The 21250-nt window shown below is 64.3% G+C and overlaps 1 protein-coding gene across 1 annotated transcript in view; it reads right to left on the bottom strand.

Annotated features, from left to right (window-relative positions):
- Window positions 1–286: 286 nt before the first annotated feature.
- The window catches only part of CACNA2D2 (calcium voltage-gated channel auxiliary subunit alpha2delta 2), a 139836-nt gene continuing 118872 nt past the window's right edge, over window positions 287–21250 (bottom strand). The window contains 35 exon segments of the mRNA XM_058288358.2: window positions 287–522; window positions 640–722; window positions 823–932; window positions 1203–1329; window positions 1522–1577; window positions 1682–1734; window positions 1833–1985; window positions 2079–2150; window positions 2392–2442; window positions 2637–2725; window positions 2819–2917; window positions 3168–3271; window positions 3386–3448; window positions 3556–3646; window positions 3802–3899; window positions 5817–5877; window positions 8512–8532; window positions 9734–9810; window positions 10624–10685; window positions 10791–10862; window positions 10946–11017; window positions 11093–11167; window positions 12333–12407; window positions 12591–12662; window positions 12845–12934; window positions 13124–13173; window positions 13690–13720; window positions 13722–13769; window positions 13851–13958; window positions 14187–14345; window positions 14467–14566; window positions 14702–14752; window positions 15427–15484; window positions 15646–15777; window positions 18832–18973. Coding sequence (XP_058144341.1) covers window positions 382–522; window positions 640–722; window positions 823–932; window positions 1203–1329; window positions 1522–1577; window positions 1682–1734; window positions 1833–1985; window positions 2079–2150; window positions 2392–2442; window positions 2637–2725; window positions 2819–2917; window positions 3168–3271; window positions 3386–3448; window positions 3556–3646; window positions 3802–3899; window positions 5817–5877; window positions 8512–8532; window positions 9734–9810; window positions 10624–10685; window positions 10791–10862; window positions 10946–11017; window positions 11093–11167; window positions 12333–12407; window positions 12591–12662; window positions 12845–12934; window positions 13124–13173; window positions 13690–13720; window positions 13722–13769; window positions 13851–13958; window positions 14187–14345; window positions 14467–14566; window positions 14702–14752; window positions 15427–15484; window positions 15646–15777; window positions 18832–18973 — 2946 coding nt within the window. The 3' untranslated portion in view covers window positions 287–381.

Here is a 21250-nt window from a genome sequence, read left to right on the forward strand (position 1 = left end):
CGGGCCACAAGCTGCCCACGGCACATTCCCCCATTATTCCCAGGGAAACCAGGTCTGGGCCCTGGTGGGGTAGCAGGACCCTGCTGGAGGTGTCCAGCTGGGGCAGGACCCCCACACAGAAGCAGCCCTGGGGTGGGCAGTGGAGGCCTGGCTTGGCACCAGTCGCGTGGCCTCCCTGTTCCAAGCCCTCCAGAGTGGGTGAGTCCCACGGGAAAAAAGGATCTGGGGACACTGACAAGTTGGGCACCCTTCTTTGGGACCCCCACCCCAAGGCGCATACTCTCGAGGTCTTGCGCGTCCAGGTCCTTCAGTGAGGGAGAGGGTGAGGCTCTAAGGCGGGGGAGTGTGGGGCGGGAGGGTGGGGAGACCCGTTGGGGGCGCTCAGAGGCGGCGCGAGGCGTGGGCGCGGACTTGGGGCTGCGGCCGGGGCGGCAGGCCCAGGAGGAGCAGCAGCTGCAGGGACACCAGGACGCCCAGCGACGGCGGGAAGGAGGCTCCGCGGCCACAGTCTGAGGTATCTTCCTGCGGGGAGAGAGCGGGGCTGGTGGGCCTGGGCGGGCCCAGGGCTGGGAAAGGCGTCGGGCCTCGCCAGCCCCGGAGCGGGGAGCGGGGTGCTGAGCCCACCGCCCCGCTCCTCACCGTCGCGTTGTAGTCGAAACAGATGTGCGGGCCTCTCCGGTATCGCGGTCTCTGGACCAGCTCGCACTGCTCCGGGCCGTCCGCTGGGCATGGGTGGGGAGTCAAGGAGGCGGCCGTGGCACGCAGGGGGCCCGCGGGGCGGGAGGGGATGCGGGAGGCAGGGAGCGGGCGGGGGCAGGATACAGTGCGTCTCCTTCTGCAGCAGCCAGCCAGCCTCACACTGGCTGCACAGCGGCTTCTCCGCCACCACGAAGAGCAGGTTGGTGTGGGTCAGTCTCTGCGCGTGGAAGAGCCTGGGGGCAACCGGGGAGGCCCGGTGCTGAGACCCGCCGAAGCGCAGCCCCGACCCCCACCCCCCCCCCCCCCCCCGTGGCCCGGCCCCGCCCCCGCCCCGCCCCGCCCCGCCGCCCTACAGGCCCCGCCCCCCAGTCCCACAGGCCCCGCCCCTGCAGCCCCACAGGGCCCGCCCCCGCAGCCCGGCCCCCCCCCCCCCCCCCCCCCCCCCCCCGTGGGTCCCGCCGCCAGCCCCGCCCTCCCCTGCGCGGCGGGCTCCCAGCGCGCACCTGGAGCAGTTTCCGCAGTCGATGATGGCGTTGTAGGAGGCGTTCACCGAGCCGAAGTAGTACTGGGTCTGTTTCATGACGCAGCTGCTCTCGCGCGCCTCGGGGCTCCCCTCGGCCTCCGCGGGGTCTGCGAGGGCCCAGAGAGCCTTAGCTCCGCCCACAGGCCCCGGCCGGGTCTCAGGGCCTCAGCCTGGTTAAGCCGGAAGCCGGTCACCCCCCCCCCCCCCCCCCCCCCCCCCCCGGCTCCCCTTGGGGTCGGCTTCTGCTCAGACTGGGGGCAGGGCAAGGGGTTGAGGAAGGGCCTGCACATCCCACCTACCTGCCTGAAACCAGCTGTGGTAGATGAGGCCGTAGAGAAGCTGCTGGAACAGGGACCTGCAGGGCACCGGACACTGAGTGGTCAGCTGAGGCCAGTGCCCTGACCGCTCTCCTGAGCCCTTAGGGCCAGGGGCATCCTCTCTACTGCCCCCGAGACTCACCAGGCCGCAGCAGAGGTCCACCAGGCCAGGTTGAGGAAATCTGCAATGGTGGGCTATAATGGAGAGAGGGGGGTGGGCTGCCACCACTGCCCAGAGCTGAGCCCCCCGGCCGTCCCCCCCACCTCCCAGCTAGGCATCACTGGGGGCTCACCACAAAGACGCCCCGCGGCGCGGCCCCCAGGTTGCCTGGGGGCTGAGGGGCGCAGGCTGCCTGATAGTCGAAGGATTCCTTGCGGGTGTAGAAGGAATTATTGTAGAGTGCTAGCATCAGGTTGGCATCCACCTCACTGAAGAACCTGCCCACCTGGGGATGCCGGGAGGGTGTCATGGGCACAGGACTGGCAGTGCCAGACCCCCAAAAAGGCTCTGACCGGCCTCCCCTCGTCCTGACTCTCACCTGGTCCCACTGATGATTCTGGTTCGACAGCACCAGGAATCCGCCATCATCGATGAGGACACAGAGCAGGTCCTGAGAGGAGGAAAGGGGAGGAAGCTAGAGAGGGGCTCACTGCAGACCCTCTTCCCGAGGTTCTGGCAGTCCAGGGGCTCAGAGTGGAGGGGATGCCACCACTCCCCCCAGCTCTGGTAAGGCTGTGAAGTCAGGGTGGGGATGTTGAGACCCACAGACCAGGGGACAGGCTAGGAGCTGGGGTGAAGGAGTCTGGGAGTGGGGTAAGCTAGAGTCTGGAGCAGGTTTGGGGTACACATACCTCGTTGTTCACCTCGCAGTCCATCTCACAGTGGCTGCTGGGGCCACACTGCTGGGCAGAGAGGGAGGGCCGTAAGGCACCCACCAGCTCAGCCCCCTCCCATCACCCTTCACACATCCGGCTCCCCCAGTCCACCTGCCGCAGCCCCTGCCCCCCCACGAGCACTGGCGCCACTCCTCAGGGGTTCCTGGGGAGACCAGGAAGGGCAGGGCTGGGCCTACTGCCACCTGCCCTTGCCCAGGTACCTTCTGAGGCTGGTCTTGGTGGGTGCGGTTGCTGGCCAGCACCTTGAACTTCTCGGCCCAGGCCTCCAGGTCCAGTTTGACACCCACCACTGCAGGGGAGAGTGAGGGGCCATCATTGCCCACCTACCTGGGTGGCACCCTGCCCATCGCCCCTTTCTCCACCCCTGGCCCTGGGCATTCACCTGCTGGCCTCAGCGTGCGCCCACCCAGGCTGAGCTCCACAGCTGTGCTGACGAGGATGCCCACCGTGTCGTTCTCCAGCTCCAGTGGCCGTAACAGGGCTGGGGGCGGATGGGATTGGGGCCATCATGAGCAGGGCCTGGTGACCCCACTGACCATTCCACACTGATCCCCGAGGACCCAGTAGCCGAACCCAGGGCTGGCCCGAGCCTAAGTGCCCAGCACGGTGTTTGGAAGGAGCAGGCCAGCTGTCTCCCGTGTCTGCCCAGGTCCCAGCTGGCCTGTGCTCAGAGAGCAGAGCCCATCCCTGAGGCTTCCACCTGCTTCCGGGCACCCTGGGGGGACACTCACTGTCCTGGTGTGGGGGCTTGAAGACATAGCCGTGGTTATCCAAGCTGCGGCGGTAGAAGCTGGCATTGAAGGGCTCGGGGTTCTCTGTCCAGTCCTCAGCTGCCCTGGAGCACCCGAGAGATGCAGAGCATGGTGGGGAAGGAGTGGCTTGAGCCCAGCCTCGCCGGGGGCAATGGCCTCAGCAGGGAGGGTGTGACGCAGTGGGGGAGGCCACTTACTTGTTGGGAAAGATGCGGGTGATGCCACCGTCGGTGGCAGCAAACACGGCCAGCAGGCTGTACCTGGGGATGGCAGGGAGGTGGGGTCAAAGGCCTGCCTTCTGCCCAGCAGGGCCAGGGTCTCTGGCCTCCCCGCGGTCTCCTGCCCCCATAGGCTGGGCAGTGCCTACGTGTTGAGATCCTGGTCCCGCCACACCCGCTCCACCAGCTGCTGCGTGATGCCGGTGTCCAAGATCAGGTTGTGCAGAAGGAAGTTGTTGCCTGGAATGGGGGGCAGAGCGAGGGGGGCATCTTTCGGCTCGCTGCTCACCCTCTCCACCCCCCAACCCCCTGCAGGCTCCAACAGGCCCTTGATTCTGCATATTTCCACACCTGCCCTTCCCTGGGTTCTCTGGGCTGCCCTGAGGGGCACTCACACTGCTTTGAGTCCGGAGTCACTTTCTCCATGAGCTCAATGAAGTTTTTCAGGAACTCGGTGTTGTTGTCAGAGGCGTTGAGGTCCTTGCAATACTCTCTGGGGGGAGGGGTTAGGGAGGGGCAAGAAGAGTGGGCTCGGGGAGCTGGACAGGGCAGTGGGGTCGGGATCTCCCAACAGGGCCACCTGGCCATTCACTGAGCAGCCCAGGCCTCAGGGAGGGGCAGGTGTGTCCTTACTGGCTGCGGCTGCCACATGCCTGGCACGCTGGCCAGGTCTGAGTCCAGGCCGAGCTGACATGAGAACGAGGGTGTGCTCCCTCCGCCCTGGCCAGGTTTCCCTCCACGGCTCTGCAGAGCTGCCCACCTCTCCTGTGTTAGCTGGACAGGTGCCTGGGAGGCGCCGGGAAGCACCTGTGGCTACCTCGCCGGGAGGCTGCAGCATTGCTTGGGCACGAGGTGGGGCTGGATTACCAGTGTGGGCTTGGCCAGCCCGAGCCTAGGACCTTACCCTGCTGCTCCCTGGTCGTGCACCTTTGGGCTACTCACTCAAGCTCCCTGAACCTCACTTTTTGAAATCTAGAAAGTGGATAATAACTCCCCTACTGCAGAGGGTGTCAGGAGGTCTGTGGCGGGGGAGTTTTACACATGTGCATGATTGTTTTGTTAAGTTCACAACTTCTATAATAAAAATATTTTAAAAAAACAAACAAAAAGGAAGTCGGTGGGCCCACGCGGGTCCTGGGCCTGGCAAGCTCTCCCCCCGCAGTCGGCAGGCCAGCTCTTTCACCTCCTCGAGGCCCTTGCATTGGCTCTGGGTGCAGACAAGGCGGGGCTGCAGGGTATGCAGGGGCCTGCTGGGGGCGCTGCTCCCTCAGGAATTCTTGGGGAGCAGTCCCTCTTGCCTCATGGATGGAATCGTTGCTCCTGTCCAGTCCTTCCTTCAAACCCTGCCACCAGGGACCTCTCTGCTGGCCCTGAGTGCCAACTTGCCTGGGCTAGGACCCACAGCTTGGTGAGTTGGCTGGGACTGGGGCCCAAAGGCCTTTGTGCAGTGCATAACCTGAACCTCTGGGCCCGGAGGCTATACCCGACACACCCAGAGGGATGCCCGCACAACTGTGCTCGCGGAACACCAAGTCCCCTGCAGCCCCTCCCAGCCCCGTACACACATTCGCGTCTGTGCATTCATTCGCTCAGCTAACAAAGACTTACTGAGCTTTTCCCAGCCCACGACACAGAGGTGGCAAAAATGAACACGGCCCCTGCCCTCACAGAGCAGCACCCTTCCACACACAATGACTCGGAAACAAACACACGTCCATAGACAGTCACAGCAGTGTGTGGGTGCGTGCATGTGTGCGCACCCACGCGGGGGGCGGGAGTGTCCAAAGCCCTCCTGGGGTGCCTGAGGGTGCTCGTGGGCTGTGTCAACTGACCTAAAGCTCAGGTCCCAGGGGAGGGCTTCACCCCCTTGGAGCCCACCGGCACAAGGGCACAGGGTGTGTGTGCCTGCGTGGCGTGCCTGCTCTGGGTCCCCCTCACCTGCCAGAGCCGCTGCCCCCAGCCCCGCCCCCGCCCTCAGTGAGCCCCCGCACTCGGGGCTCTGGCCAGCTGGGCCCCAGAACCACACAAACACTGACTGACACAGGACAAGGGTAGGGTGGGGTGGGGGGAGGGGAGGGCACCACGGGCCAGAGCAGCCAGCCCAGGGCAGGACGGGCCTCCTCCTGGGTGCCTGGGAGGGCAGGAAGTTGCCAGCGGAGAGGCCAGCGCCCTCCTGCCCCAGACCTGGTGGGAGCCAGCGCTGCGGGGCCGCTGCCCGCCCGCTGCCTGCTGCGGCCCCAGGGCCCGGGTGTGCGTAGACGGCAGATACAGGGCAGTGTAGGGGGGGTGGGGGGGAGGGAGCGACACTGCACGGGACAAAAGACACACAGAGCTCCAGGCAGCGGTGCAGGGGGCGGGGCCGGGCAGTGGGGGTGGGGGAGACACCTCAGCAAGGCCACACGCAAGCTACCTGGGCGCAATGAAAACATGTCCTTCAGACTCAAAGCTGCTGGGGAGCAGGAATTCAAAATCTGCAACAGAAACGGGGGGTTATCCGGCGGGGGCTGGGGAGGCGGGAGGCCAAGGGGGCTCAGAGCTGACGGGGGGCGGGGGCCGGAGGGTCGGGGAGAGGGTGGCTTGAGGGAGGAGGAGACACCAGCAAAGAGGGAACCCGCCATTTCCACGTTCAGGTTCGAGCCAGAGAGAAGGGTCGGGCGGGGGGGAGGGGGGTGGGGGGCCTGTGGAGACTACAGCATTGCAGGAGGAGGGCAGTTATAGCCAATATGTTGCCCGGGCCTGGTCCTCTGTCGGCAGTGAGTCCCTTGGCGTGGCTGTATATGCTTCCATACGGCTGTATAGCACATATACACGGACACACACACACATATATATACACACACTGCTATATATATGCATGGTCTGGGGAAGGCGCCAGTCTTGCTCTTATATCGCATCCATAATGGAAAAAAAAACCGCATGCGGAGCTTCCTCCGCCTCCAAAGAGACTTTGAGGAAGGGCATTGGCTTTTTGGCTGCGGATTTTGATCTCTCTTGCTTTGCGGCAGCTGTTGGTGTTTTGGTAGGTCTCGCTTTTGTTCTGTGTCAGGCATCAACATGGCCAAACCGAGGGGGTTTCTCACGGGCACATACACAGTCCAACCAGAGACGGGCGTGGGCAGCTGCGGGGGGGGGGGGGGCTGCAGTGCATTGTGGGGGTGTGGCGGGCTTCCCGGAGGGGGAGGCCAGGTGCGGGGTTGAGGGGCTCCCGTTCCCACGCTTGGGGAGGAGGGCCTGGGAGCGTGGAGGGGGTGTGGGTGCCGCCTGAGGCTGCACACCTGCTCTACGGGCTGGGATCTCGGGTAGTGGGGAGGGAGGAGAGCCGCCCCCCCCTTCCTCAGGATCTCTTTGGGGTCAGAGAAGCCAGAGAGGAATGCTGGGGCCTCTAGAGAGGGCGTTGGGGCACCACCAACCAGGCCTGAGCCCTGGGCGTCGGGTCTGTGTAGGTGTGTGAGCACGTCTGTGCGAGTGTGCATCGTGTGTGTGAGTTTGTGAGTGGACCTGGTCCCTCCGCAGCCTCCCCGGCTCGGCCGACGGCCTCCTGGCTCGTCTGCACCTTGGGGTGCTCCCCTGCTCTCATCCTGGGCAGCCCACCTTCCCGTCCTGAAAAGCCGACCTGTCCTTCGTCCCAGGGCTTCATTTTTTGCAGAAGAGGGGTCTTTCCTGTCCCTAGATACTCCCACAATGCACTGCAAGATTGCAGGGAGGGGGACTCGGGGTGCCTGGAGGGGCTGGGGAGTCACTGGTTGGACTGTTGCTTTCTGATAGGACTGTGAGGCGGGGTGTGGACACAAGCCAACAGGGGAGGGGTGGGGGAGGAAGAGGAGGAAGAGGAGAAGGAAAAAGAAAAAGGAAGAGGGAGGAGGAGCAGGGAGGGAGAACTACGCTATGGTTTCATTGTTGCCAGGGCCCTGCATTTCTGGAGTCGCTGGGTGGGATGGGAGGGTTGAAAAAGACAACTCAAGCCAGTGGAGTAGGGCACGCCCCCCATCCTCATCCAGGCCAGTGGGGGCTGCTGTCTCCCCTTTGCTGGACTAGCCTGGACAGGGCCCTCTTGGGGAGCCTCCAATTCCCAGCACAGGGTGTGTGGCACCCCTTTGCGGCTCTCCGTGCACCATCTGCCCCAGCTTTTCCGGTTGGGGTGGCCCTCTGTGTGCCCCTGGCAGAGACCCTTGTGTGCCATCCTGTCTGACGATGTCCTAAGCACCTGTGGTGACAAGCCTCCCCTGTTCCCTGCCAGGGACTAGGAGCTCCCTGCCCACCTTTCCTGGGTGCTCCAGCTTGGGTCCCGGCCTGATCCCCCCCAAGTTCCTCTGACGGTCCTTGGGGTCCAGACAGATCCCATTCCAGGCTGGACCAGGCCCATAACCTCAAATCTGCTTTTATTTTCATGGGGGAACACCACCCACACCTGCCTGTCAACCCTCTCCAGGAGCAGTGCTGGGCCAGTGGCCTCAGCAAAGCCTCTGGGAGCAGCACAGCAGGGGAGTGGCCCGGGGCAGGGGCTTCGGCGGCCAGGCCAGTGCCCCGAGGGTCTGCTCTGCCGTGGTCTCCCAAGCCTGGACTGCCCCAGGCTTCCAAGGCCTCTGCCTGCCTCTTGGAGGGCTGTCAGCTTCCGGAGTCATGGCCAAGGTCAGAGGAAGGAGAAGCCACCCCAGAGGAGGCTGTGTGGGCCAGCGCCTTCCCCACCCTCACGGACACTGCTTTGAGGGTTCTCCTGCACCCTGCAAGTCAGGCTTCCTGCCCTGCAGGGTGAGAGGCTGTGGAGAGGCATCCGGTCCTGTCCCCACTGTTGAGTTGTCTTGGAGGGACAGAGGATGTGGGGGAGACAGGGACCTGCCCAGAGGGAGTGAGGAAGATGGGGGGACCTGAGCGCTCGGACCACACTGAAGAACGCCCTGCAGGCAGGGCCAGGGGAGGGGCCACTTAGGGGCCAGGGGGCTTAGGGGCCAGAGGGAAGGCAAGAACTAGAGGATCCCTGGGGGTGCCGGAGGGGGGGCCCTGGAGAGCAGGGGTTTGGCTGGTCCTGGGCAGGGAGGGGGGCAAGCAGGGGCATGAGGGCAGGTGGGGTGGGGAGAGGAGGGTGCACTGGTTCTGAATATACTTGCCCTTCAGTTTGCTGATTGGCACTGGGACAGTCCACCAAGAGAGAAAGCGAGGAAAACAAAAACAACACAAACACAAAAACAAACGAAAAAGGGGAGGGGAAGGGGAGGGGCACAAACAATATTTTATTCAATGGCTGTTTGAATGAAAATATTGTGTCTCATCATCATACCGAAAGGAAACTTCTTGCAAAAAACGACATGAGAGAGAGAGAGAGAGCGAGAAAACGCAAAGGAGATGAGTCCCAGTCAGCCAGGCAGGTGGGGGGCGCCCGGTGGGGCCGGAGCCCCAGCCTCCCCCCAGTGACCTTGGGCGGTGGGCAGGCGGGGCCTCCCGGGGAGGCCCAGGGGAGCCGGCATGCAGGGGGTGAGCCACAGGCGGAGGGGTGGGCGAGGCAGGGCAAGGAGGAGGGAGGGAGAGAGCAGGAGGGGGAGACAGGGCAGGGGTGTGTGTGTGCGTGTGCCCACGCTCGTGTGCAGGGATGGAGCGAAGGCAGATGGTTCAGATGAGAGGGAGTGAGGAGAGGACAGGGGTCATGGGTACGGGGGAGCTGAAAGGGAGGGAAACTGGAGGAGAGGGGAAGGGTAGTGTAAGCAGAAGGGAGGGAGAAGAGAGAGAGAAGGTGAGGATGCGGGGAGAGAAAGGAGAGTGGGAAAGAAAGGGAGTGAAGGAGAGGAAGAGGAAGGGACAGAGGAAGAGAGAAGGAAGGGTGGGGAGAGGGAGGGAAGGAGTCAGGGGTAGGAGGGAGGTGAGAGGCTGAAATGAAGAGGGTGTAACTGAATGAGGAGGGGGCAGAGGGGAGATTAGCAGGGGGAGGGGGTGACGGGAGGGGAAGAGAGTTGAGCAGGGAGCAGGGGGAGAGGGAGAGGGGGTGTCTTCCAAGACTGCAGCCCCCAGGGGTGGGGGTGGGTGGGGGGGGAGGCAGGCCAAGGAGGGGAGACACGGAGTAGGAGAAACCAAAAACAGAAACCTCAGCGGAAACCATGAGAGAATGGTCTGGAACCAAATCTGAGAGAAGGCGAGCATGCAGCTTTCCACAGACTTTCCGAAGGCTGGTGGCCCCAGCCTGCGGGCGCCTGGCGGGTGGGCAGACGGGGGGCAGGAGGGGGGCTGCCTTGCCACCCTCGCCTCTGGCGGGCGGCGGCTGGCTCTGCTGCCTGGGGCCGGCCAGGGTGCGGGATGGAGGCGGGGGTGCAGGGCGCAGGCAAGGGCCGGGCCACTTACACTTGACCTGCAGGATCTGGTCGCTGAGGTTGGCTTGGAGGTAGAAGGTGCTGTAGGGTGGGAGCACCAGCCCCAGGCTGGGGAGGGGAGCGGGAAGGGCGGCCGGTTACTGCTGGGCAGAGGCAGGCCAGGCTGGCCCCTCTCCCTCTGGCCTCTGGGCTGGGCAGAGGCCCAGGCTGGGGAGTCCCCTGCCCCCCACTCTCCAGGGACCCCTTTCTCAGGTCAGCTCTCACGGTGGAGAGGTCAGCACCCTGGACCGCCACCCTGCTAAACTCTTCCGGAGGTCACAGAACTTCCGGCCCTCAAGTAAGTCCACCCCTCACCTGCCCAGGCAGCCGCCTCCGCCTGCCCAGCAGCAGATGCACAAGGGGCACCGTGGGCCAGCCTGGGGACATGTGACTGCAGTGGGTGTGGGGTCCACAGTCCTGTGACACTCAGGCCACGAGAGCCAGCCAGAAGCCGGGCAGCTGTAATACTGCGAGGGCCAGTCACAGGCTGGTTTGGGGGCATGCGGATGCACCTGGCATTGCCATGGGGGCCGGCTTTGGGGCTGAGATGCCAGTCGATAGCAGGCCTGTGCAAGTGCTGAGGACAGTGTCCCAGGGGCAGATACCCCAGGGGGTGATCTAGGTGGTAGTGACATGGGAGAGTGTTGGAAGGTGGGGACACAGAGACGCACTGTCTCCTCTCTGTCCTGCGCTCCCAGGGGCTGGCACTTGACCTTGAAAGGCCAGGCGGAGGCCCGAGGGTACCGGGAATCCTGGGGTGAGTAGTGAGCGCCCTGGCTGCTGGTGGCCTCCTAGAGTGGTGGCCACAGCCGGCTGAGAAGCAGCCGACTGGGGAGGGGGCCGCTCCCGCCCCTCGCTGCCTGCTAGCCTGGCCCCACTCACCTGTAGTTGGTGCTCCTTATGGGCACCCAGGTGTAGTTCCGCATCACCTCGTCTATGTACCTCTAGGAGAAGAGGCTGGGTCAGGTGCTTGGGCTTGCGGGGAGGGCTGGGTGGGGTCGGAGGGCGCCTGGCCTGTCCCGCCGTCCTCCCTCCGCCCCCCTTCTCACCTCGTCCAGGGACTTGACCAGCGTTCTGATCTGTCTGTGGCCCTTGTTGCCATCGATCATGCTCCTGCGGATCTAGAGGGGCAGGAGACGTGAGGGGCAGGGCCCTACCCTCCTCTGCGCTCGGTGCCCCCCCACCCTACTCTCCTCCTCCTCACCTCCTCCTTGTTCTCATCCTCCAGCTCCGCATCCAAGAAGTCCAGGGTCACAGGCTCCCGGAAGTTAGTGGTCTGTAGGAGGCGAGGTGGAAGGTCAGGCGGCCCCAGCTCCCAGGGCTCTGCCCCCTCCAAGGCTGCGCGGCTCACCTGGGGCTTGAGGTTGGGGTGCAGCAACACGTAGCCGTTCAGGTTGATGGCGAACACGTAGCCGTTGGCTCCAAGCTGAGGGCACAGATGGGGCGCTCAGGGCCTGGAGGGCTGGGCCGGGACTCCCGTGGCCAGAGCCCTTCCAAGCCCTGTCTTCTGGCCCGAAGAGGGGTGCTGATTGGTGGCCTGGGCCCAGGCGCCCCACATGCCAGGCAGCCCCAAGCCTGCCCTTCACGCCAGGTCCTGCCGGCTGGGCCCCCGTCACACGCTGGCCGGGAAGCTGCACCGGGGCACAGCTTGGCACGCTGCGGTTCCCAGCGCCCTGCTCCTGGCTCTCACCGAGTCGGCCACGTCTCTCCGTTGCTGCTGGGCTGCTCCTGCCCTGCTGTGGCCCTCCCCTGCCCACTCCTCTGGTTGCTGGGTACACGGGCCACCCCGTCCTGAGCCCTGCACGCGCCGATCTGTGTCCCCGCCTCCAATCTGTGCCTCTTCCTGCCCCCGTCCCAGAAGAGGGGCAGCGGAGGAGTGACCGCTTTGGAATCCCGTGGGCCCGGCTTGCCCTCTGGGTGGCCTATGGACTCGCCAGCGCAGAGGCCAACGATGCAGTCCCTGCCTTCTCAGGTCTGAGCGAGGGGCTGCGTGGGGCTCAGGCCTGAGGACACTTGCACCCATGTCCCCTACCCTGTCACAGCCAAGACTCAGCCTCCCTTCCCAGGCCTTCGGCTGGCCACGCTGATCCTGCCACTTCCTTGGTTTGTGATTCTGTTTTCACCTTCAAGCCTTGACCCAGGGAGTTCCCTCTGTCTCCAAGCTATGTCCCCCCCTCCCTCCTGCCCAGGACACCCCCGCCTGTACAGATCCAGCCCAGGGACCGGGAACTACAGCCTGGAGACAGCTGGCCCTCTGCCCACTGCTGTATGGCTGTAAGCTAAGAATGGCTTTTGCATTTTTTAATAGTTGAAAAAATAAAAAGGATAATTATATTTCATGACTTAAAAGTATAGGAAATTCAAATTTTGCATCCACAGATAAGATCATATAGGAACACAGCCATGCCTGTCTATATTTTGTCTGTGGCTGCTTTCGCAGGACATTGCGGGTTGAGGAGACTGTGTGGTCCGCTCCTCTGGAAGCTTTCCTCGACTCCCTGGAGGGAGGGACCCCCACTTGTCCCCTCTGCTGAGCCTGCTCGTGTCGGGGTGGGAGGCAGAGCAGGCTGGAGGGGTGGGCGGGCACTCACCGTGTAGTTGGGAGTCAGCCTCTTGATGTCACTTAGAGCCACGTCGATGCCCATCACGCCCAGGATCAGCTGGTTCTGGGAGCAGAGGCATCAGGGTGTGGTGGGCCCAGCTCTGTGGAGAGCCCCCTGCCCAGCTCTCCACACCCAAGGCCTCGAGCTGCTCTCAGAAGCAGCTGCCCAGTCCGGTTTGCCACCTGCCCCCACCTCCTCCAGACCTGCCACGGGCATGCCCGGCCCTCATCCCTTTGTGGACCTCACCTTCTTCTCCCCAGGGCTGTCCTGAGTCAGGTTGAAAACGGGGAGGGTACCTGTCACCACCAACCCCAGGCCCTGAAGGGAGAGAAGGACGATGGTCTCCTGTGGCCAGCCCTGCCCCACCCCGAGGGTTCAGAGCAGGGCACAGGCACAGGCCAGCCCTCTCTCTCCTGGTCTACCCACCCGAAGGGGGCCCTCGAGGGGCATATCCTTGGAGGAGGGTCTCCAGCCCACCCTTCCTTGCCCGGCGGCCTTACCAGTGCATCCTCATACACGTTCGTCCATTGCACCTGCTTGGCCTCCTTGCCCGCCAGCACCATGGGCCTGCCCAACACGTCCAGATATTCCTGGGAGGGGGGTGGCAGGCAGGGGTCGCGGGACGGCCCCTCCCGCAGTACCCTCCCGGTTAACCGCCTGAGGTGTCCGGCTTGTGCCCCCCAGAGCCGCCAGGGGGCGCTCCCGCCCCACGCCTGCCCCTGGACCACAGCAGCCCGGTGGGGCGGCAGGACGCGGAAGGGGGCCTCCCCCAGCCTCACCTGCGTGTTGATGCGGATGGCACCGATGGAAGGGATCTCAAAATAGTAGCCTGTGAGGGAAGGGGAGGCAGAGGCCGGCCTCGGTGGTGCTGCAGGACCCACACGGCAGAGGGGCCCTGCACCCTGGGGTGCATCTGCAGCTTCCCCCCCCACTCATTTTAGTGCTCCCAGCCATCATCTGTCACTGGGACTGAAGCCTTGGCAGGGGGGGTGGGGGTGGGGCATGTGGAAGCAAAGAAGGAGGGATCTGAAGTCTCCACTCTAGGATGGAAGTGAGTCCGCTAGCTGGTCAGGCCGAAGTGCATGGACAGATGGACTGCCCAGCAAATAGATGCAGGAGCCGGCAAGCTGGGAGACGGATGGGCAACGGACAGACAAGTGGTCAGAGAGATGCTCAGTCAGATGGACAAGAGAGCCCACCAGAAAGGAGGAGGGCTGGACAGCCACCGTGCATGGAAAGTTGGACAAACAGTGAATGACCGAACAGCAGGACAGCTGTACAAACAGGCTGATAGGTGGACAGGTGGACACAGCAGGCAGGCCCCATGGCAGTGACACCGAAGTACCTTTGTTGGCACAGGCCATCCACTGCAGGGGGGGTGACGTCGTAGTTGTGCTGCCCCACAGAGAAAGTGAACACGCGCACCTGCGGGGGGGGCGCGAGGTCACCGCTGGGCCGCTGGGGGGACGGTCCCCAGCCCCAGGCCCAGGGCAGGCTGAGCCTCACCGTCCGGTTGGGCCAGTTGTACTTCTCAAAGACGTCCTGCACGCGGTCCTCGCCGCCGTCCGTGAACATCATGATCATCTTGTTGCAGTTGGCACGGGTGACGTTGGACTGGGCGGGAGAGGGTGTGGGGTCAGGCAGCCCCCGGCGTCCCCCGGGCCCCGGGGCAGGGCCTCCCTCCCATTGACTGGCCTGGCCCTCGGGTGCTTCCCCCCCACCTAGGACCATGCGAACTGCCTGGACCGCCCGTGTGGCGCTCGCCGCCTGTCTCGACTTCCCGGTGTCGCCGCGCCCGGGCCCTGGCCTGCCCCGCCCTGCCCGCCCCCCCGCGGGCCTCACGTTCTGCAGCTGGTCGAAGGCGTACTCGAAGCCGGCCTTGTAGCCCGTGGTGCCCTTGGCCACCATGCCCTGCACCGCCTCCTTGAACACCTTCTTGTTGCGCACGTTGGCCTGTACCAGGTGTGTGAAGCAGGACACGGGCTGGGCCTTCTCGTTGAACTGTGGGGCAGTGGGGGGGGGGGTAAGCGGCTTCAGGCTGGCCAGGGACGGGGCTGGCGGTGGCCACCAGGCGGGGCAAGGGGGGGATGACCGAGTGCCCGCCCGCTGCCTGGGCACCCACCGAGGCCACGTTCACGTAGTCGTCGTCAGACAGCGTGTCCAGCATCTCGCAGACGGACGTCTTCATGAGCTTGAGGGTCAGGCCGCTCACGCTGCCGCTCCTGCGGGGTCAGGCAGGGGTCGCGGGGGCCCCGGGCGGGCCTCGGCTCTCCTCCCACCACCCCGCCACGGGGTTCCCGGCCACGGCGGCTCGCCCCTGGCCCAGCCCGGCCTTGCCGGCCAGCATGCCCACTCACACGTCCACGATGATGACCATGTCCTTGGGCGACGAGGCTCCCTGGATGTACCTGCCCAGGAGAAGCCTTCGTTAGGGCCAGGCCCAGCCGGACCTGGTGGACCCTTCCGTCACCCACACATCCATTCAACAGGTTTTATTAATCATTGAGCAGCCACTGCGTGGGCCAGGCACAGTACAGCAAAACCCCGTTTGATAAATACTGTCCCCCAACAGGTGAACAGCCCCAAGATGGGGTCAGCAGGTGATCCAGAGAGGGGGCTTGTCGTGTCCCCTGCCCTGGTTTGGGACCCCAGGGGCAGAGCCCTAGTTCTGTTTGGGATGGAGCAGGTGGCAGGGAGGGGCGGGGGGCGTGCTCAGGAGGGGCTGGGCAGCTCCAGGACCACAGGGCTTCCGGCCTGGGCCCTGCTGAGCGGCCCCTGGGGGCGGGCATGTGGGGCCCGGATGGGCGGGGCAGGAGGATACGTCCACCCTCGGGAACCCCCACGGGCCCAATCCCTCAGTCCTGACGGGGGTGGGGGAGGCCGGCAGGGGCCGGGGGCAGAGGCAGCTGGGAGGCCTGCCTGGGTGATGGGATCCATTTTCCAGCGGCAACGATGTGTGAAATGAAAATTGGATAGAGCTGGCTGCGCCCTGCTCGGAGGCCTGGCTATCGGGAGCGGGGAGCAGGCAGGGGCAGCAGGGAGCTGAGGGGGCGGCCTGCCCAGCCCCTTCCTGCCGGCTCACCAGGGTCTCCTTCGGACGTCGTACAGGTCGATCTTCTTGGGGGCTCGCCACGGGGTGGCTGTGGGAGGAGAGGGGGTGAGGTGGGCTTGGCAGGGAAGGGCCCGGCTGGGTGCACCCCACAGGGGCGGCTGGGCCGCTCTGCAGCCCACGGGGTGGCCGGCCTGCGCTCCCCAGGACAGCGGGGCTGAGCAGTGGGGGCGGGGCAAGGCCGGCACCCACCCGGGTAGTAGCGGGTGACGCCTGTGGCACTGCCGAAGACCTGCCACAGCAGCGTGGGGTCCTGCCTGCGGTTCTCGATGAACACGTTCTCCAGGGCTTCTGTCCAGTTGAGCTCGTTGAGGATGACGGTGGCTGCAGGAGGAGCACGGGGCTGGGGTGGGCGGGCGCCTCAGCGTGCCCCCAAGCTGAAGCCCACGTCGGCCACGGTGACGCGCCTGCATCTGCACCCAGCTGTGGAAGCCTCACCTGCTCTCTGCCTGTCCGGACGCCCCCCTCGCATCCCAGGGCCCAGCTGGGGCAGCACCACCACCTCCAGGAAGCCTCTTCCCCTCCCAAGACCTTGACGGCACAGCTCAGCTGACCCCTCCACCGGGCCCCAGACGATCAGGCAGGGTGGCTGTGGCCTGGGACCCCATCCAGAGAGCTGCCCGGGTGGCAGGGAAGGGGTGCTGGCACCCCTGCTCTGCATCCTGCTCGAGCCTGCGGCTGTTCCCCTGGGAGCTCACCCACTCAGCATGCACTCCGGGCCGCGGCCACAAGAAAGCAATTAAGCACCCGATGATGGGGCTGGAATTATTCAGCTATTAAGGTACCTGATAAGCTGGAAGCCACTCAGCTCCATGATTAATCAACTGGGGCCAGGAGCAGGCAGGGGCTGGGTGGGGGCTCTGGCATGGGCAGAGGCGGTGCCACCATCCGCTGCAGTCCAGGCACACACACACGCACCCAGCCTGCGCCCCCACAGGCGTACCTGCGGCCAGCCTCCGTGCTCCCAGCCAGGTGTGTGACCCCTGCCCTCCAACCCAGCTGCCGTGCAGCCCTGACTGCTGCCACGGGCACAGGAATACACGGATTGCTCACACGTACACACCATTCTGCACGTACAGGGGGATGCCAGCGGAAGCTGCTCTCACAACCCTCCACCCCCACGAACCCCTGCCCATGGCTGCACCCTACAACCCTCGGCCAGATCCACCCGGCCCGCACGATCACAGGACAGGGTTCCTCTCAGACGGATGGACACCCAACCTGTAGATGCTTCAACCCGGGCAGAGACCCCGGCTGGCACGGGCAGCACGTCCCCGCCTCCCGCCAACTCAGGGTTCCATGTGGGTGCAAAACGTCTGCTCACTTGTGCAGTGTACCCGTGGGCACGCGTGTGTTTGTGGGGGAGACCGGGCATGCTCAGAAAGGGCGGTGGGAGTGGGACCCCTGCTCCTGCCAGGCCTCTGGGCCTCACCTCCTCCCTGGGGGCGGGCACTTCTCCAGCTGCCTCGGCCACCCTTCTCCCTAGGTGGAGCCCTGCCACCGCCACCCCGCCCCTCAGCCGGTCAGGCTGCAGCCTGAGGGGAGACAGAGAGGGCCTTGCGTGGGCTCCGCTCTGAAGAATCTGAACCTGCGGAGCAGATTCAAACGCTCCAGGCTCTGCCCGCAGCCCGGGCACGGGCACAGCCGGGACGGGCTCCTCCCTGCCCTGCCCCTCCAGGGTGTGGGGCCTCTGCTGTGTCCCGCCGTCTACCTGATCCCGCCCCTTCTGCTCAGGCTTCCTTCTCTCTGTCCCCATGGCTGCCCTTAACTGGCCATAATACGAACCCAAGACACATACATCCCTAGCGTTGGCAGTGCCCGTTGATGAGTAGGTTATAGTCTCCTTCTGGATTTAGAAACTTAGTGAGTTGTACAATTTCTATTTTTCTCTTTAAGGAAAAAAGAAAGTCAGACTCTCAAACATTTCATATAGGACTGTCTGGCCAGGGAAGCAGGGGCTTATCCCAGCTGGCAAGTCACCTCTCACTGAGCCTCAGTTTCCCCATCTGCACAATGAGGGGCTTAGAGCATGCCATCTTGGGAACCCTTCTGGTTGCTGACCAAGCCGTGTTCCTTGCTCAGCAGGTCAAGAGTCGAGAGAAGACCCCTGCCTCTGGCCGGGCCGGGCCGGCCCACAGGTACACCCACGCGCATATGCCTTCAGTGCAAGACACACTTGTGCAAACACCCACCCCCTCGCCCCTGGGCATGCACCCACGTGCACGCATGCTCCGAACGCTTGGATCATGCTGAATTGGGAAACGGGGACCATGCCCCCTCAGGCAGGCGATTACAGATTTAATTAAAAGTGACACAGTAAATAAAAAACATATAAAATGTAATTTGTGTGGGTAGCGAGGGGTGACTGGGGAGGGCGGTGTGGCTCCTATTTTAATTAGCGTGCCTGCCTGTGATAGTGCTCCTCGGCTGGCTCGGGGCAGGTGGCCCCGTTTGGGCAGCCTTGGGGGGTAGAGGCGGGGGGGGGGGTGCCCCCTTCCACCCCCGCTTGTGGCTGCCCAGAGGCCTGGCTGACCCTAGGGGTAGAGGGGCTTCCCTGAGGAACGCTGGGGGCTTGCCTGCATTTTGGAGCCCACTCAGTGGCTCTGGGACCTTTCCCCAGTCCAGTGGGCCCCTTGGAATTAGAGGCTACCCTGTAGGCACCCCCAGAGTCAGGTCAGAACCAACAGACCCTAGGGCCTTGAATCCTGCTGCTGGAGCAACCTGACCAGTGTTTGAGTCCTGGCCTCTTTTCCCTACACCTCTCTGGATTTTCAGTAAGTCCCTCCTCATGTCTGACTCAAATCCTTTCACCTGCAGTAGCCTGGTCTCCCGTTGTGCAAAGCTGCCCTGTGCCTGGAGCTTGGACTCCTAACCATTCTTCTTTCCATTCCCCTTTCCCCACCTCCCCAGTCTCTGGCTGCTCTGGACTGGCAATCCTCTCCCCCCCTGCTCTGTGCTCTCAGCCAGGGAGGGGCTGATGCCTGGGAATGAGTGGCTCTGTGGCCCTCTAGCCTGTGTCCATCTGATATGGTCACCCTTTGACCCTTGGGTCAGAAACGGCACAGAGCCAGGGGGGAGGGGAGGAGCCACTGCGGGGACAGGTGGGGGAACAGTGTGCGTGCATTCGTGTGTGCACGTGTGTGCACACACGCAGGAGACCGACACGCACAGGCATCGAGCGGCTTGGTGCTTTGCAGCTGGCTGGGGGGCTAGCGAGGGGCCGACCCCGGAGAGGGGCTATGCCTGTGTGTGGGCAGGTCTGGGGGGCCGGCCCGTGAGCGAGTGCGGCTGCTGTGGGTGGAGGAGGACGGCGCTGGCCTCCTCTCCCCAGGGCCCGGGGCGGAGCGGGGCAGGCTGTCGCCCTGGCGCTGCACTCACAGCCTTTGTAGATGTCCGTGGGGATCTGCACGGCGGTGTACGAGTAGTTGACCTTGTTCTTGAAGTTGGGGTCCTCGATGAAGTCCAGCCGCAGGGTGCTGGCCTTTGACCCCCTCTCCACATCCTCACTCTCAGGGTCATCCTGCAGAAAGCGCCCCCCCCCAGCAGTGTCAGGGCTGGAGAATAGGGGGGTGGTGGGGTGAGGGTGAGCGGGCCTGCAGGCAGGAGCAGGAGGGGCTGGAGGCTTGGGGACAAGGGCAGCTGAGGGGCAGTGACTGCTGCAGGCAGAGACCAAGAGAGCTGAGTGGGGAGACACGAGGACAGATGGACGGGGGTAGGGGCCCTTTGTCCAAGAGCCCCTGACTCCCATCCGCCCCTGCCTGCCCTTGCCCACCATTTCCACACCTGCTCAGCCCCAATTCTCAAACCAAACCCGCTCCCTCCTCCACATCCTTGAAAGCCGGTGAACAGCTAAGGGGTCAAATCTCGGAGCCAGGTAGGAGGGGGCTGCAGGCCCCTGCTCTGCGCAGGCTGGCGAGCTGTCCCCACCGCCCCCAGGCCCCGCCCACCCTGCGTGGCCTTCCTCTGGCATCTGGGTCTGGCTGGTCCAGGGCTGAGCTGGGCGGGGGTAGCATTTAGATGCGGTGGCCTCCAGAGGAAGGGTCCGCGGCGCCCGCTGACAGCAGGACTCTAAGGCTCCCGTTGGCTTTCTAAAATGAGCTGCAGCCGCCTGACAGGTGCCAATTACGGCATCTCTCGGCTGGGGCCAACTGGGCATGCGCCAGGCACCCCCTCCCACCGCCACAGGCTGGCAGGAGTGGGTCTAGGCCTGCGGTGCTGATGCCACGGCCGAGGGGGAGGGGCGGGCACGGCGCAGGTGTGCCAGGGGAGCGGGGAGCCAGGGAGGGGCCAGGCTGGGGAGCCACAGGCAGGGAGCGGAGCTGGGGCTTCGGCGAGCTCAGCCTCACTGCCTCTCAGGACCCCCTACCCCCAGCACCACCCACATTTCCCACCCCCCCACCCCAACATGGGCACGCCCCCCTATCCCTGCCTCTGGGCGACTGGCCCTCCCACCCAGCCAGATGTGCTCTCCCCACCCTCGGGGGTGCTGAAGGGGAGGCAGCGGTCTGGCCTGGGGTGGAGGGAGGTGCGCCCAGTGCTGCTCGGTCTGCAGTAAACGTCCTCTGCGACCCTTCAATGGTGGATTTTGTATAGCAAAACACAGGTCGTTTGCTGCCCTCCCATTGGCCTGCACCCAGCATGCCCCCCCGCCGCCCACCCCCAGCACACTCCCCGGAGGACACTCAGAAGCTCCTGGGTGCCGGGTAAAGCCAGAGCAGCGGCCGTGGCGCGTGGAGGCCAGAGCCGGGAGCCGCCCGCCTCGGAGGCGAGCACCGCTCACGTCCAGCTCCGCGGAGGGGGAGGCGAGGGAGAAGAAAGCCCCCGAAATGTCAGCGGCGGATGAAGGGCGCCGGAAAATTTAATCTCCCAACTTTCCCAACTAATGTGACATTTGGATTCCGTTCTGATAAGCTATCAGCTGGCGAACTTTTTCCTTCTTTCTCTCTCCCCCCACCCCCACCTTCTGGCTGGTAATTTAAAAGTAAATGGTCTAGAAAGATCTCTAACTGTACCTCTGGCAAAGATTAAAAAAACAAAACAACACAACAGGCAGGGGAACCGGCAAATGTGTGCGTGCAGTTATTCATTCCGGCGGCTGGCCGGGCTGTGCGCCCCGCACCCTAGCCTGGGGTTGCCCCGGGGTGGGTGGATCTCTCTCTCCGTGGGTGGTCCCTAGTCCCTCAGCAGATGTCCAAGGGGCTCAGCGATTTGCAGCCAGAGACTGGGGGTCCCGGACAGTTGGCGGCCCCTGGGTGCTGGGCCCAGGCTGGCTGAGGAGCATCTCCGTGGCACCCCGTGCCCCGGGCTCTGCAGGTTGGGCAACCACCGTCTCCTGGTTTATATTTAATGCACTGATTGCTAAAATTACAGCCCGCTGCCGAGGGGGGTAAGGAATTAGATTCAGGGTCTAATTAAAGGTTCGCTCTTCATTTGAATTTCAGATTCCAGCTTTAATTTTAGCAACTTCTCCCGGAGCCACGGAGGCTCAGCCGAGGGGAGGCACACCTGCTTGAGCCCACCCACCCTCCTTGGTGGGCTCCCTGCCCGCCCGCTCTCCCCACGGCTCACCAGCCCGGCCTGACTCGAGGCCCCCGTATGGAGATCCTCGCTGGCTTCCTACCTCCTGGCATCCCTGGACACCTCCTGCTTGCCCCAGAGCAAGACTGGATTCTGGGTCTCCTGCCCCAGCCAGTGTGGTGTGGGACCCCAGAGACTGTGCTGCTGTGACCCCTCGGTTTACAGAGGGAATAGTGGTTCGCCTACATGTGCCCTGAAGGCGGGCAGAGGGGCTCAGGCC

The sequence above is a fragment of the Dasypus novemcinctus genome, chromosome 26, assembly GCF_030445035.2.
Source record: "Dasypus novemcinctus isolate mDasNov1 chromosome 26, mDasNov1.1.hap2, whole genome shotgun sequence".
In the NCBI taxonomy this organism is placed as follows: Eukaryota; Metazoa; Chordata; class Mammalia; order Cingulata; family Dasypodidae; genus Dasypus; species Dasypus novemcinctus.